Here is an 18,259-nt window from a genome sequence, read left to right on the forward strand (position 1 = left end):
AGAGGAGGGAAAAGAAGAAATAAAGTTCACTGATTATTTGTACATATAAAGTTTTTTTCAAAAATGATTTCATATAAGCGGCGTGTGTGTGTGTGTGTGTGTGTGTGTGTGTGTGTGTGTGTTGGCACGCTGCCGACTCATTACACACACACACGTAAACACACACACACTTACAGACAGTCAGACACAAACATTTACTGTGTGTGTGATGCAGCTGCAGACGTTTCTGCAACACAACGGTTATCCAAACAGAGAGGCCACACACACACACACACACACACAGACACACACACACACACACACACACACACACACAGAGTGTGGTCAGACTTGAGACGTCTGAGTTCATCAGTTACACAAACAGAAAAATTTGCTATGAATTCTGAGGAAATTTGGTCTTTTTCCAACCTGAAAACACGACGACTGAACTGCAGCTTCGTTCTGTTCTGATCAGTTTTATTTAAAGGACTCATATTCTGCACATTTCCAGCCTCTATATTTATATTCTGGGGCTCTACTGGAATAAAAAACTCCTTATTTATCTTCTACTGGTCCTTTATGCAGCCCCTCAGTTCAGCCTCTGTCTGAAACAGGCCGTTTTAGCTCCTGTCTCTTTAAGGCCCGCCTCCTGATGAGCCCACTCTGTTCTGATTGGTCAGCTTCAGGAAGCTTCCTCCGGCTCCGGAGGCTACGTAAACAAACTATAGTAGCAGGATTTCACTTCTTCTTCTCCTTCTTTACTCCAAATGTCAACTTCTCAAATCCATCCGTACATGTTGGAGCTGATCAACACATGGAAACACCTTAGCAACCACCTTAGCAACCAAGGCTACAGAATGGACAGCCATTTATGAGCATGTATGATGAGCCGACGTCAGCTCGTCAGTAAGGTGGAAGCCCTGACCTTTGACTTGCAGGCAGCATTTCTACATACGTTCACCTCGAGTTTGACATCCGACATCAAAACAAGATATAAATAACAGAAAATCACAAAAAGCAGAATATGGCCCTTTTAAGCAGCACAAACTCACAATTTGGAGGGTTTTACAGTTTATACAACATAAAGACAACCAGGTAACTAAAGGAAACAAGGTTGGTTGTTGGTCCAATCAGTGGACCTGCACCAGAGACCAAAGACAGACTCCCTCATAATCCAGCCGCAGCTCCATGAGTCCCAGGGTTGGAGGTTTAATCCAACATGTCCACAGGTCTTTACGGAGCTTTATAGTGAGTTTCAGCTCATTGTTTATCTGTTCTGGTTCACTCTCAGCGTCTCTCTGGAGTTGGTAGAGAGCAAAAAACAAGCATGTAGTCTGAATAGTGAAGCCAAGGCGGAAGTGCTTTAAACCTGCATTCTCTCTAACGGCCAGCAGGGGGCGACTGCGGCTGCAAAAAGATGTGTATAGAAGTCTATGAGACAATGACCCTACTGCTCACTTGATTTATTACCTCGTTAAACAGTTTCCTGATGAGTTTATGGTCTCAATCGCTAGTTTTAAGCCTCCGTCAATACATCATGATGATCATTTTGTAAATTATGGTCCCATTTAGAGTAAAATAGATGATAAAGCGGCGTATGCTTTAGGGCGTGGCTACATTGCGATTAACAAGTCGCTCCCATGGCAACAGATTCGGAGAGTTTAGCTGTAGCTGTCGCCATTTCAGTTTGTTTTCAGTTCATTAAAGTTAATTGTAACATTTTGAAGTCTTGTTCAGCGTTTGATTGAACTAAACGACCCTCTAAGGAGTAAGATGTTCATTTTTTCCAGTAAGTACATTTTGTTTTAAAGGTTTTAATCCTGTTTTTTGCTAACGAAAATTAGCATTAGTATTAGCATGATCACAGTTAACCATAGACTGTAAATGCACTGTGCTAACCAAGCTAGCAGCTAGCATTAGGGTCTAGTCAGCCCCACCTTCTCCTACAAATATTGTCACTTCTCATCACTTCTGGCTCCAAAAATCTAAGATGGCGACGGTTTAAAAGACAAACTCAAGGCTTCAAAGGGCGAGTCTACAAACCAAAGGGTTACTTTCACCAGGTGGACAGAAACACGACTCCAAATGAATGATAATGTTGCTCCGTAACTGCTGTTTGCTAGCTAGCTCAACATATCAACCCTAACTGAAGCTTAAAATAAATACAGGATACTTCCATCATGTGCACATCATTACATAGCCAAAGCTGTTGATGATGAATCAGTTAGTTGTTTGGTCCATAAAATGTCAGAAAACAGTGAAAATCAGGTGACGTCCTCAAATGTCCACAACTCAAAGATGTTCAGTTTACTGTCACAGAGACTAAAGAAACCAGAAAATATTCACATTTAAGAAGCTGGAATCAGAGAATTTGGACATTTTCTTCTTAAAAAATGACTCAAAATGATCGTTTCATTATCTAAATTAGTCAATAAGTGAATTGACTAATTGAGAATCGACTTTGATTTATAAGGTTTTATCTGTGATCTGAGTGAGATATTTGAGATATAAAGACATGCTGAGATGAGGTTTTTCTAGATCAGACTGAGTTTGTTTGTTTTTTGTGGAACCAGCTTCTCCACAGCAAACCTTCAGCCATGTGCACTGCTGCTATACGTAAATAAATCAACACAGTGCCGTTACATTAATATCACAATATGACACATTTCTGCCAGAGTCCGACATCATTCGGAGCAGGTTTATATAGCAAAAAATCTGTGTATGCTGATGGAAACAGTCATGACGAAGAAGCAACCTGGTGGAGAAAAACTGGCAAAATGCATGAACGAACAAATTCATACAACACACACACACACACACACACACACACACACACACAGAAAGTAACAAAGACACACCATCAGTCAGCAGGAATGTCAGGAATCCTGCAGCTGAGCCAAGTCACATCCACGCTCCACAAAATTACACCTATTAAGGACTCAGACAGCCTGCCTCCACACACACACAAACACACACAAACACACACACACACACACACACACACACACACACACACACACAGAGCTGTATTTATATAACCTACATACAGAAAACACTGAGCGAAAGTGAAAAATTAAAGTGCAAATGATGTGAAAATGAAACAGTGTTCAGTTCAGTCTGTCTGACTGCTGAGTTTAAAGGATCCAGTTACTCTGAGAACTGTTTGTACCGACTAATAACTTCACATGTCCAGTGACACTCTGTTCTTGTGCTTTTTGGACATTAAAGATTTCTTTTTTTTTTTCCATCTTCAGTGAAAACAAGCAGGACGTCTGTCTGATGCTCTCACATCTCTAAACCTTCAATTCTGTCTCACCACAGTCACATGTTTCATCAGGACATGGTTAGCCTAGCTTAGCATAAAGACTGTAAGCTCCATCTGTTTACTGTGTTTGGCAGTGATGGAAAGTAACTATGTACATTTATTCAAGTACTGTACTTAAGTACAATGTTGAGGTACTTGTACTTTACTTGAGTATTTCCATGTGATGCTACTTTCTACATTTCAGAGGGAAATATTGTACTTTCTACTCCACTACATTTATTTGACAGCTTTAGTTACTTTTCAGATGAAGATTTGACACAATGGATAATATAACAAGCTTTTAAAATACAACACATTGTTAAAGATGAAACCAGTGGTTTCCAACCTTTTTGTCTTTTGACGTCTTACAAAAAGCAGTGTGTAGTCGGGGTCACATTTCACATGTCTATGAGTTGTTAACAGCTCCACCAAATAGTGATTTTTCCCTCTAAACTTCTCACATGCTTTCATTTCAATAAATGTTCAAATGATCCAATATTTCAGCAAAAATCAAAGATTAGAGAAAAAGTCCAAAAACTGAAAACAGATTTGTGTATCAGAACTTTGTTTTTTCTTCTTTCCTCTCCCATTAATCATCTCACCACCCCTCAGATTTATCTGCTGACCCTTTGGAGGGGCCCCACCCCTAGGTTGGGAACCACTGGACTAAACTAGCTAACTGTATATAAAGTAGTGTAAACTAGCTCCACCTCCAGCAGCTACAACAGTAACATGCTGCTCTAACACTGATGCTTCACTATTAATAATCTAATGATGTCATATATAATAATATATCAGTCAGAGGGACCAAACCACTACTTTTACTGCAATACTTTAACTACATCAAGCTCATAATACTTATGTACTTTTACTGCAATACTTTAACTACATCAAGCTCATAATACTTATGTACTTTTACTGCAATACTTTAACTACATCAAGCTCATAATACTTATGTACTTTTACTGCAATACTTTAACTACATCAAGCTCATAATACTTATGTACTTTTACTGCAATACTTTAACTACATCAAGCTCATAATACTTATGTACTTTTACTGCAATACTTTAACTACATCAAGCTCATAATACTTATGTACTTTTACGTAGGAGGTAGATCTGAACAAGCTGTCAGAGTCGACAATAAAGAGAACAACAATCACATGAAGTCGTTCGCCATTGTTATTATTATGTTTCTTCTTCTTCTTCCAATAAAACGCTGCTTTAGTCTGGACGAAGGAACAAAACGTAGAGAAGTTTAGAAGTGTAGCCGGCTCAGTGTGGACATGCTCTCTGCGTCAGTACATCAGAGACCTTCTCACCTCTCAGTTTGAGCTGCAGCTCCTGGATGAGCTCCTGCTGCTGGGGCAGGAGGGGGGCAGGGGGGCCCGGAGGTCCCTGGGGTCCTGGAGGTCCTGGAGGGCCTGGAAGACCATGCTGCAGAGACATACAAAGATTTATAAATCTATATCCTGACCTTTGAAGTAGCTGCAAATAATAATTATTTTCTTTACCAATTAATCTGTCGATTAGTTTCTTGATTATTCGATTTGTTGTTTGGTCTATAAAATGTCAAGACAACGTCCTCAAATATCTTGTTTTGTCCACAACTCGAAGATATTCAGTTTACTGTCACAGAGACTAAAGAAACCAGAAAATATTCACATTTAAGAAGCTGCAATCAGAGAATTTGAACTTTTTTTCCCTAAAAAATGACTCAAAACGATTATTTGATGATCTAAATTGAGTTAATAGGTGATTAATTTTAATCAGCTAATTGTTGCAGCTCTACTTTGAATCATAATGTTCTATCTAAGGTGATCTGCAGAATGACTTACAGACTCTCTTACTGGTTTAAATATCAGACATCAGGTTGTAAAATAGGGTTTTCTTGATCAGACAGACAGCGATGTGATGATGTCTGCTGTGGTTTGAATGTACCAGCAACAGTGTTTAATTAAAATAGACAGTGAGTTATTTGCAATACATTTTTTTGTGTGTGTTGATGGTGATGAAGGAACATGTCACGCAGTGCAGCAGTTTGACTCACAGACATGTTTAATATGTTTATAAATGTGTGTATTAACTTATTATATTTGATCTTTTCTGACCTTGGAGGTTCTCCTGGACCCTTTGGTTTTCCGGTTTTCACCCTTGTTGGAGTTTCTCCTGAAGATCAACCAGGAGCTGAGAGGAGACACTCTGGACAGATCAGTGGACACCGAGTCCTGGAGGACACAGACCACAGCAGAGGTTCATATGTCCAATATTTAACTCACTGAGTTCTTGTTTCTTCATGTCTGCATGTTTCATTTGCAGTTTAAAGGACAGTTCACAGTTTTTCAAGTGTCTTAAATCATCAGTCAGGAGTCCAAATGAACAGTGAAAGTCCCCCTTTTTGTTACTATACTTCCACCTGCAGCTCAACAGGGAAACACTGTCCGAGGAAACACAAAGAGGGAATTTGATGCTAAAAAGACTGTAAATGTGTCAGATATCCACTTGATATGACTAACTCAGACTGCTGAAGCTGAATAGAAGCTTCACACAGACTTTTAAATGACTGTGTGGACACACTGTGGATTTTGGCCTCCATCACTTCCATTGAAAACACATTTGAAGGATCTTTTAATATCCAGTATGAACAGGAGGAATGATTACAGACACCTGACTGCTGGTTTAACACACTGGAAACACTGGGAACTGTCCTTTAAACTCTGTTCTAAATCAGAGCTCAGTGTTTATATATTAAAGGGTTTTGAAGTTACAGGAGGTCTTTCAACAGCTGAGGCTCATGGGTATTGTAGTATTTGTATTTAATTGTAAATAATTCTGACATATGGTTAGAACATAAACATGTATGATGGTCAGATTATCCAGGAGTCTCTGTGTTCAGTCACATCGTGGAGTCTGCTTAAAGAAGTTTGAAATAAAAATACAGAATGATACACTTGCAACTCTATTAAACTGCAGGTAACCATAGCAACAGGACTGATGCTTCAGTTAACTGACAGGTGAAACTAACTGATCCATGTGTTAAACTGACCACAAATACACCGAAAACAACATGATATGACTTTATTGTTAGCTTACTTTAGCTGACATTTTACATCTGTAGGCCGTTCTGTTTAAGAGACTAAACACAACAGCACACACACTAAACACACACTAAACACACACTGAACACAACAGCACACACAATGAACACACACTAAACACAACAGCACACACACTGAACACACACTAAACACACACTAAACACAACAGCACACACAATGAACACACACTAAACACACACTAAACACAACAGCACACACACTAAACACACACTAAACACACACTGAACACAACAGCACACACACTAAACACACACTAAACACAACAGCACACACACTGAACACACACTAAACACACACTAAATACACACTAAACATGCACTGAACACACACTAAACACACACTAAACACACACTGAACACACACTAAATACACACTAAACATGCACTGAACACACACTAAATACACACTAAACATGCACTAAACACAACAGCACACACAATGAACACACACTAAACACAACAGCACACACACTGAACACACACTAAATACACACTAAACATGCACTAAACACAACAGCACACACACTGAACACACACTGAACACACACTAAACACACACTGAACACACACTAAATACACACTAAACACACACTAAACACACACTAAACACACACTAAAAACGCACTAAACACACACTAAACACACACTGAACACACACTAAACACGCACTGAACACACACTAAACACGCACTGAACACGCACTAAACACACACTGAACACACACTGAACACGCACTAAACACACACTGAACACACACTAAACACGCACTGAACACACACTAAACACGCACTAAACACGCACTAAACACACACTGAACACACACTAAACACGCACTGAACACACACTAAACACGCACTGAACACGCACTAAACACACACTGAACACGCACTAAACACGCACTGAACACGCACTAAACACGCACTAAACACGCACTAAACACGCACTAAACACACACTGAACACACACTAAACACACACTAAACACACACTGAACACACACTAAACACACACTAAACACGCACTAAACACACACTGAACACACACTAAACACGCACTGAACACACACTAAACACGCACTGAACACACACTAAACACGCACTGAACACGCACTAAACACACACTGAACACACACTGAACACGCACTAAACACGCACTGAACACACACTAAACACGCACTAAACACGCACTAAACACACACTAAACACACACTGAACACACACTAAACACGCACTGAACACACACTAAACACGCACTGAACACGCACTAAACACGCACTGAACACACACTGAACACACACTGAACACGCACTAAACACGCACTGAACACACACTAAACACGCACTAAACACGCACTAAACACGCACTAAACACGCACTAAACACACACTAAACACGCACTAAACACGCACTAAACACGCACTAAACACGCACTAAACACACACTGAACACACACTAAACACACACTGAACACACACTAAACACACACTGAACACACACTAAACACACACTGAACACACACTGAACACACACTAAACACGCACTAAACACGCACTAAACACACACTGAACACACACTAAACACACACTGAACACACACTAAACACACACTGAACACACACTGAACACACACTAAACACACACTAAACACACACTAAACACGCACTAAACACGCACTAAACACGCACTAAACACACACTGAACACACACTAAACACACACTGAACACACACTGAACACACACTGAACACACACTAAACACACACTGAACACACACTAAACAAACACTAAACACACACTAAACACGCACTAAACACGCACTAAACACACACTGAACACACACTAAACACACACTGAACACACACTGAACACGCACTAAACACGCACTGAACACGCACTAAACACGCACTGAACACGCACTGAACACACACTGAACACACACTGAACACACACTAAACACACACTGAACACACACTGAACACACACTGAACACACACTGAACACACACTAAACACACTAAAAACGCACTAAACACACACTAAATACACACTAAACACACACTAAACACACTAAAAACGCACTAAACACACACTAAATACACACTAAACACGCACTAAACACACACTGAACACACACTAAACACACACTGAACACACACTAAACACAACAGCACACACACTGAACACGCACTAAACACAACAGCACACACACTGAACACACACTAAACACAACAGCACACACACTAAACACACACTGAACACACACTAAACACAACAGCACACACACTAAACACACACTGAACACACACTGAACACACACTGAACACACACTAAACACAACAGCACACACACTAAACACACACTGAACACACACTGAACACACACTAAACACACACTAAACACACACTAAACACACACTAAACACACACTAAACACAACAGCACACACACTGAACACACACTAAACACACACTAAACACACACTAAACACACACTAAACACACACTAAACACAACAGCACACACACTAAACACACACTAAACACACACTGAACACGCACTGAACATGCACTAAACACACACTAAACACACACTAAACACAACAGCACACACACTGAACACACACTAAACACAACAGCACACACACTAAACACACACTGAACACACACTGAACACAGGACGGGTCATTACGTCACAGTGTAGCAGGTGAGCAGGCGTTTTATAGCTGAGGGTCAGTTTATAGTTTACTGAAGCACAGTTAATAATCAGAGGAGGTTTGTAAACATTCTGTTGAATAACTGATATTCACATAACATTAGTTATTATTATCCCAGCACGTCTTTATTTGCCACGGTGAACGTTTTAATTAGACTCATCATGAAGTTTATCTGTAATCGTCTGTGGATATCTGGAGACCAACAGCAAATGAACAAATGTATTTTTTCACATTCATTAGAGGCGTTTCTTCATCAAACGTCAGATGATGAAGACATGTCGGGTAGACGCTTCAGTAGAACCAGCATCAAGCAGAGCGCCACAGCGTCGGTATTATGATGTAATGACCCTTCCTTCTTTTATAGTTTCCTTGGTAACGGATAACAGATATCTGAGCCAAGTCTTCCTCCTCCGTGTGCTGGTTGTTGTTTACAGTCTGATTAGCAACTTGAGACGTTCCAGACGACATCTGGTCTGATCTCTATAAACAGATAATCTGCATATGAACGCAGCTCATATACAATCTGAATCCTGGTCAGATGATGGCTGATGGGTTTCTCAGATTGTGTTTGGACGGTCGATCTGTCTCTCGATCTCTGTTTACCTGCATGCAACCAAAGCCTGCTCAAACCTGATTGGTCAATACTGTCAGACTACAAACAGAAACCAGAACGCTTCCAGTACCACAGTGCTGCTGCTACAGATCCATATGCAGATATGTGTTTATAGAGATTATGGTTGTAGATAAGCTGTAAATAAAGAGATAATGTTTCATAGATTCTATTAAAAAACGACTGAGCCTGCAGCTGAACGTGGCTCCAACACACTGGAAGCAGACATCAAGTGTCTGCTGTGGTTTCTTACTGGGTGATGAACAACCATCTGTTTTTATAGGTGGTGCTGTGGTAACCATGGTTACTGTGAATCTGCGTATACATGCAGCAGGTTCACCGTAGTGACCTGATTTATTTTACTGTGTTAGTTTTAGTGTGTCAGTCAGTGGAGCGAGAAGACGTCGACGTTTATCCAATAATCCGATGATTCAGACTCGTAGTGGCGACTCTGTTAGTTTCTGTTTGAGTGGAGTTTTTGTAAATACGAGGACGCGTCGCTTCCTTTCATCCAGCTGCTCTGCTGTGGTTTCTCTGTCTGTTATGAGCTTGTAAAAAGACGAATAGGAACACTCAACTCTGCCCAACTCCGTCTCCTAGAAGACACGTTCATATACAGCAATATACAACAATACACAGCAATATACAGCAATATATAACAATATACAAACATATATAACATATATTCATATACAACTCAACTGTTTCCCAGAGATGAGTCCATAAACATGTTTAATTTCACTGCAGACTCCCCTCTACTCTGTCTCTACTGTCTCTACTGTGTGTCTACTGTGTCTACTGTGTGTCTACTGTGTGTCTACTGTGTCTACTGTCTGTCTACTGTGTGTCTACTGTGTCTACTGTCTGTCTACTGTGTGTCTACTGTGTCTACAGTGTGTCTACTCTGTCTACTGTGTGTCTACTGTGTGTCTACTGTGTCTACTGTGTGTCTACTGTGTGTCTACTGTCTGTCTACTGTGTGTCTACTGTGTCTACAGTGTGTCTACTTTGTCTACTGTGTGTCTACTGTGTGTCTACTGTGTCTACTGTGTCTACTGTCTGTCTACTGTGTGTCTACTGTGTCTACAGTGTGTCTACTTTGTCTACTGTGTGTCTACTGTGTGTCTACTGTGTCTACTGTGTGTCTACTTTGTCTACTGTGTGTCTACTGTGTGTCTACTGTGTCTACTGTGTGTCTACTGTCTGTCTACTGTGTGTCTACTGTGTCTACAGTGTGTCTACTTTGTCTACTGTGTGTCTACTGTGTGTCTACTGTGTCTACTGTGTGTCTACTGTGTGTCTACTGTGTCTACAGTGTGTCTACAGTGTGTCTACTTTGTCTACTGTGTCTACAGTGTGTCTACTGTGTGTCTACTGTGTGTCTGCTGTGTGTCTACTGTGTCTACTGTGTCTGCTGTGTGTCTACTGTGTCTACAGTGTGTCTACTGTGTCTACAGTGTGTCTACTTTGTCTACTGTGTGTCTACTGTGTGTCTACTGTGTCTACTGTGTGTCTACTGTGTGTCCTCTGTGTCTACAGTGTGTCTACAGTGTGTCTACTTTGTCTACTGTGTCTACTGTGTGTCTACTGCGTCTACTGTGTGTCTGCTGTGTGTCTACTGTGTCTACTGTGTCTGCTGTGTGTCTACTGTGTCTACAGTGTGTCTACTGTGTCTACAGTGTGTCTACTTTGTCTACTGTGTGTCTACTGCGTCTACTGTGTGTCTGCTGTGTGTCTACTGTGTCTGCTGTGTGTCTACTGTGTGTCTACTGCGTCTACAGTGTGTCTACTTTGTCTACTGTGTGTCTACTGTGTCTACAGTGTGTCTACTGTCTGTCTACTCTGTGTCTACTGTGTCTACTGTCTGTCTACTCTGTGTCTACTGTGTGTCTGCTGTGTGTCTACTGTATGTCTACTGTCTGTCTACTCTGTGTCTACTGTGTCTACTGTCTGTCTACTCTGTGTCTACTGTGTGTCTGCTGTGTGTCTACTGTATGTCTACTGTCTGTCTACTCTGTGTCTACTGTGTCTACTGTCTGTCTACTCTGTGTCTACTGTGTGTCTGCTGTGTGTCTACTGTATGTCTACTGTCTGTCTACTCTGTCTCTACTGTGTCTACTGTCTGTCTACTCTGTGTCTACTGTGTGTCTGCTGTCTCTACTGTGTGTCTACTGTGTCTCTACTCTGTCTACTGTGTGTCTACTGTGTGTCTACTGTGTCTCTACTGTGTCTCTACTCTGTCTACTGTGTCTACTGTGTCTTCTCTGCGTCTACTGTGTGTCTACTGTGTGTCTACTGCGTCTACTGTGTGTCTGCTGTGTCTCTACTCTGTCTACTGTGTGTCTGCTGTGTCTCTACTCTGTCTACTGTGTGTCTACTGTGTGTCTACTGTGTCTCTACTCTGTCTACTGTGTGTCTACTGTGTGTCTACTGTGTCTTCTCTGCGTCTACTGTGTGTCTACTGTGTCTACTGTGCGTCTACAGTGTGTCTACTGCGTCTACAGTGTGTCTACTTTGTCTACTGTGTGTCTACTGTGTCTACAGTGTGTCTACTTTGTCTACTGTGTGTCTATTGTGCGTCTACAGTGTGTCTACTTTGTCTACTGTGTGTCTACTGTGCGTCTACAGTGTGTCTACTTTGTCTACTGTGTGTCTACTGTGCGTCTACAGTGTGTCTACTTTGTCTACTGTGTGTCTACTGTGCGTCTACAGTGTGTCTACTTTGTCTACTGTGTGTCTACTGTGTGTCTACTGTGTCTACAGTGTGTCTACTGCATCTACAGTGTGTCTACTTTGTCTACTGTGTGTCTACTGTGTGTCTACTGTGTCTACAGTGTGTCTACTGTCTGTCTACTCTGTGTCTACTGTGTGTCTGCTGTGTGTCTACTGTATGTCTACTCTGTCTCTACTGTGTCTACTGTCTGTCTACTGTCTGTCTACTCTGTGTCTACTGTCTGTCTACTCTGTGTCTACTGTGTGTCTACTGTCTGTCTACTGTCTGTCTACTCTGTGTCTACTGTGTGTCTGCTGTCTCTACTGTGTGTCTACTGTGTCTCTACTCTGTCTACTGTGTCTACTGTGTCTTCTCTGTGTCTACTGTGTGTCTACTGTGTGTCCACTGTCTCTACTGTGTCTCTACTCTGTCTACTGTGTCTACTGTCTCTCTTCAACCAAACACGTCAGAAATCATCTTTAAAACAAAGACATGGAGACAGCAGAGCAGCTGACAGCTCAGTGTTTATCTACAGCAGATGGTCAATACTTTATCATCAATACTTTATCATCAATACTTTATCATCAATACTTGATCATTTCTATAGCGTTACTTCGCTCACAGCACAAAGAAACACGTCATTAAACCAGACTCATCTCTCCTTCGCTGCTCGTCTTCCTCCCACAACATGAAGAGACTGTGAGTTTACAGACACAGCTGAGTCTCACGCTTTGTTTCACTGCTCCTTTCATTTTAAACTCATTTCCTGGAAATGTTCTGAGTAATCTGCAGATATTTAACTGTTAATATTTCAGAGAAGATGAAATTATAAGAGAAAACTGAAAACATGTTTTGTTTGTTAGTTTGCTTAACGATTCTTGAACAGACAGAAACGACTCAGTTGATTAATGTTGTGTTAATTACATCGTGTTTCTCCTCCCTGCATGTAAATCAACTGAAGGTCGTCATGATGTGTAAAAGTTCAGGAACTTTTGTGGGTTCAGGTGTGAAAAGTCGTGTTTTTCTTACCAGGATCTCGGTGCTGACAGCCTCGTCGTCCTCCAGGATCTCCTGGCTCTCCTCGCTCTCTGCGGTGTCGACGCTCGTCGCCGCCACCACCATCATCATCATCATCATCATCATCATCAGTCCCAGGAGGAGAGGGAGCAGCAGCAGCCCTCCTGCCCCACCCGGAGAGCTCCTTCCCTGGGATAACCTGGCCAGCATGCTGGGTGGGGGTGGCAGAGGTGGAAGCGGAGGACGCAGGTCTGTCTTTATGGACGTCCCATGATCCTCTTCTGTTAGTCTGCTCCTCTTAGAGTCAATGAAACTTCAGCGATGACAGTTGTAAAGTGATTGTTCTAAATCTTCTTCCTCTCTGGATCTTCTTCTGAAGGTCGTGTGATGAAACTTTGAGCATTTGTTTCTTCTTGTGTCTTTTTATGTGTGATTTTATTTATTGGTATCTTCTCTGTAGTTTCTCTGCAGCCTCCCGGCGTCTTTCTCCTTCTCCTCTTCCTCTGTTCAGCTCTTTTTTCCGTTGTCAGTGAGTCAAAGCTCAGCTGCTGTGAAACACAAACTGCCAGTTGAGGCTTTTTGCCTCTTTGCCAAACATAAATATAGTGTGTGAGGATCAAACAGTGAGCCTGTGTGTGAGGACGGTTTCTCTCTGTGGGTGGTTTGGTGCCTCCTCCTCCTCTTTTTCCACCTCTTTCTCTCGTCTGTCTTGTCTTTCAGCTCGGAGACGTCCCTCCTGTCCTCCACGCTGCAGATCAGACTGTTTTTCTTCTCTGATCCTTCTCAGTTTGGACAACTCTGCTCTGCTGAGTGCGTTTTTTATCTGCCTCCCTCCTCCCGGACTCCTCCTCCTCCTCCTCCTCCTCCTCCTCAGCTCCTCCTCCCTCTCTCTTTCTCTCTTTCTTCTCTCTATCTGTCTCTGGATCTGAAGCTGTCACTCCGTCTGTCTTCAGTCTTTTCCGTAATGTCTCCCCAGCGTCCGTCTGTCTCTGTCTTTATTTTATCTCTTCTCCCATCGTTTGTCTTTCTTTGCCTCCAGACTTTGTTTTTCTCCTTCTTTTTATCCCCCCCCTCCTCCTCCTCCTCCTCCTCCTCCATGTATTTTCTGAGTTAGTTTCCCCTCTTCTCTCAGCTCTGCAGGGTCCTAATGCAGCAGCTCAAGCTCCACTAACTGTCAAACTGAAAGTAGTCTGTTAGTGAGCTCTGGTGTTTAGCAGCTGTTGATTTCTCACTTTCATTTCTCTTTAAAGGGGACATATTATGCTCTTAATGGTTTTCTGTCATCTACATATTGTTATGATGTCAGAATATACGTTTAACATGGTCAAAGTTACAAAACTTGAGGTGAACGTATGTAGAAATGCTGCCTGCAAGTCAAAAGTCAGGGCTTCAACCTGCTCTCAACACTCTTGACGGTTTTTTCTCCCTTGCAAGTTGTGGAAGAAATATTCAGATCCTTTACTGCAGTAAAAGTACTAATACAGCAAAGTAAAATATACTCCATTACAAGTAAAAGTCCTGCATAGTATCTCTGCTCCTGCTGTCTTTTACTACAGTAAAAGTACATAAGTATTATCCATTGTGTCAAATCTTCATCTGAAAAGTAACTAAAGCTGTCAAATAAATGTAGTGGAGTAGAAAGTACAATATTTCCCTCTGAAATGTAGAAAGTAGCATCACATGGAAATACTCAAGTAAAGTACAAATATCTCAAAAATGTACTAAAGTACAGTACTTGAGTAAATGTACTTAGTTACTTTCCACTTCTGTACCTTGCTGACGAGCTGATGTCAGTGGTTGCTAGGTGGTTGCTAGGTGGTTGCTAAGGGGTTTCCATGTGTTGTTCAGCTCCAACATGTACGGATGGATTTGAGAAGTTGACATTTGGAGTAAAGAAGGAGAAAAAGAAGTGAAATCCTGCTACTATAGTTTGTTTACGTAGCCTCCGGAGCCGGAGGAAGCTTCCTGAAGCTGACCAATCAGAACAGAGTGGGCTCATCAGGAGGCGGGGCCTTAAAGAGACAGGAGCTAAAACGGCCTGTTTCAGACAGAGGCTGAACTGAGGGGCTGCATAAAGGACCAGTAGAAGATAAATAAGGAGTTTTTAACTGGAAATCATGCAAAGATATTCCAGTAGACCAGTAGATCATCTCACTGAGATTAAAACAGATTCCATAAAAGAGCAAAATAAAAACAAACAAGCCACAAAAAAAGAAGTAATTAGTACTTAAATAATTGGTAACACTTTACATTCCAGGTTGGTAATAACAAGATGATAGTGGGGTAATATTTTGATAATAAAGAGGTAATAATAATGTAATATAATGGTAATTAACAAGTAATAGCTTGCTATTAGCAATGGGTATAACTAGGTAGGTTATAATGCAGAAACACATCTAAAGATGCAGAATGTTTCTCCTTAATGTCATATGACCTTAGATTAAACCAAAACCAAAGTGCATCCTTTCATTTTATGTAAGATTTAAAAAATGATGTATTGCAATAATACAGACATGTTCATAAAAGGTTTAGTTATGTAGTTTGATGAGTATAATTAGTACGTAGGCAGCTCGTCAACAGTATCACATGTTGTGTTTAGATAAAACACAGAAACTAGCAGGTGTGTTTCCAGGTCATCACGGTGCCTCTTAGTGTTGGTTTAATCTCACATCAACATCAAATGAAGTTGAAACATTTAGTTATGCATTTTGTCATCGTTATCTTCAGATATGTTTCTGCATAATTACCCTCTCTTTGGCCCCTTATCACCCTGTTACAAAACTATTATATTACCTAGTTTACCCACCGTTAATACAAAGCTAATACTTGTTAATTAACATTATATTACATTATTATTACCTCTTTATTATCAAAATATTACCTTATTATTACCAACCTGGCATGTAAAGTGCTACCAGATCATTTAGAGACTCTAGGCAGTGATTTGACCGACGGTTTGTTGGGTTTAATAGCATCAAACATAGTGTCCTGTACTTGTACAGTATCTAAACACTAACTGTGGTATTTCTGGAAGGTTTGATGATCATTGTGATAAATCAAACTGTCACATCCCAAATACTGGCAGGAGTATAAACACTACAACAGTAGAGCTTGTATGAATAGTAGAATTAGAGTCAGTGGTTGTGTCTTCATGAGGATTATTGTTCCGTTGAGACAGAAACACTTTCTCTCACACTCACACCCTGTCAGATAAGGAGGGAGTGGTCTTCAGTCGGTCCGGGTGATGAAAGCTGTTTCCTGTGAATCTGACTGAAGCTGATAGAGACGCTGACTCGCCCGTTATTACATCACTCGTCACTGACGTTAGACTCACTTCTTCAATATTTAATACTGACCATTAAGTGACATTTTAAATTAAGATTATTCACATTTAAGGATGCAGCTAATGATTATTTTCATTAATTATTGTTGTTTGGATCGATGTTTCCCCAACATGACGTCCTCAAATGTTTTATTCACAACACAAAAATATTCAGTTTACTGTCAGAGAGACTAAAGAAACCAGAAAATATTCACATTTAACGAGCTGGAACCAGAGAATTATTGACTCCACACAATGAATTAATTATCAAAATAGTTGCGGATTACTTTCATAGCTGACAACTAATCGACTAAACGTTTGTCACACCAGAATCACTGAAGGCCGATCAAAAACCACAAAGGACTAAAACACTTTTAAAAATTATAAAAAACATAATGGACATAGCCATGGTGACATCATCCATCGGTTTGTGGACTCCAGTTTGGCATTTTGACCGTCGCCATCTTGGATATGTGGAGCCATATTTGGACGAGAGGGTGGAGCTGACCATAACGCTAGCTACTGGATTGGTTAGCATGGTGCATTTACACTGTATGGTAAACTGTGATGATGCTAATTTTTGCTAACAAAAACAGGCTTAAAACCATTAAAACAAAATGTACTTACCGGAAAAACTGAACATCCGACTCCTTAGAGGGTCTTTTAATACAACCAAACGTTGAACAAGACTTGTTTAGGCGACCAAAATGTTACAACTTTCATGAACTGAAAACCCAGAAATAGTGACGACCACGTCTACACCTGTACTCTGTGAATCAGGGGTTACGCCACGGTTACGTCCGAGTAGGTCTATCCGCGGACTCGCAGCATCAACATGACACGCCCACTTGGTTATGTTGAGGCATGAAGATGATGGTTAGGGTCAGAGGTCAGGAACGTTTGTCATGTTGGTCTGTAAGACTGCTGATAGACCCTTCTCGTTACGTTACCTAACCAACGTTGTCGCCATGGTGACACTCAAATCATCCGCGCTCTTAATTATGTATAACTTTAAGCCTTAATAAAATTTAAACGGGTGAGTTATATAAAAATGGTTGTAAAGATGTTCATTTCTGCTGTAAAGTTGGGGATTTTAACATGGATGTTTTATAAGAGCTGGATACCGGTCCTATAGGAACTGCTCGCCTGGCGCATACGCCAAAAAAAGTTTCTAGCTTCCACGTTGTGCGGCGCACTGAATATGTTTCCCCCGCTGGCCCCGCCCACAAGCTCCCGCTCAGCCCATAGACTTTATATTGTGATGACGTCACAGATTTTAAATCACTTTTCTCGGCTTGAGGAAAGTTTTACAAACATAAAACCTCCATGGATCAAAAGTTCATGATAGAAAGAGTCATAACTGACGTTTGCAGTTCGAGGCGTCCTGTCAACAGTTTTACAGGCGTCTCTTCTACAGCGGTGGTCTATGAGGGGAAAATGCTTTCTGGGCCGCAGGGGGATTTTTCGCTGCAATACTGCAAGTGGCCACT

At 41.1% G+C, this 18,259-nt stretch overlaps 1 protein-coding gene across 1 annotated transcript in view; it reads right to left on the minus strand.

Annotated features, from left to right (window-relative positions):
* The window catches only part of si:ch1073-184j22.1 (erythroferrone), a 16,093-nt gene extending 1,836 nt beyond the window's left edge, over positions 1-14,257 (minus strand). Inside the window, exons 1-3 of the mRNA XM_067606989.1 lie at positions 13,460-14,257; positions 5,396-5,512; positions 4,607-4,721 (exon numbers count right to left, since the gene is read on the minus strand). Coding sequence (XP_067463090.1) covers positions 4,607-4,721; positions 5,396-5,512; positions 13,460-13,657 — 430 coding nt within the window. The 5' untranslated portion in view covers positions 13,658-14,257. The remainder of the gene's footprint in view (positions 1-4,606; positions 4,722-5,395; positions 5,513-13,459) is intronic.
* Positions 14,258-18,259: the final 4,002 nt, after the last annotated feature.

Source organism: Thunnus thynnus, chromosome 12 (assembly GCF_963924715.1).
Source record: "Thunnus thynnus chromosome 12, fThuThy2.1, whole genome shotgun sequence".
NCBI lineage: Eukaryota > Metazoa > Chordata > Actinopteri > Scombriformes > Scombridae > Thunnus > Thunnus thynnus.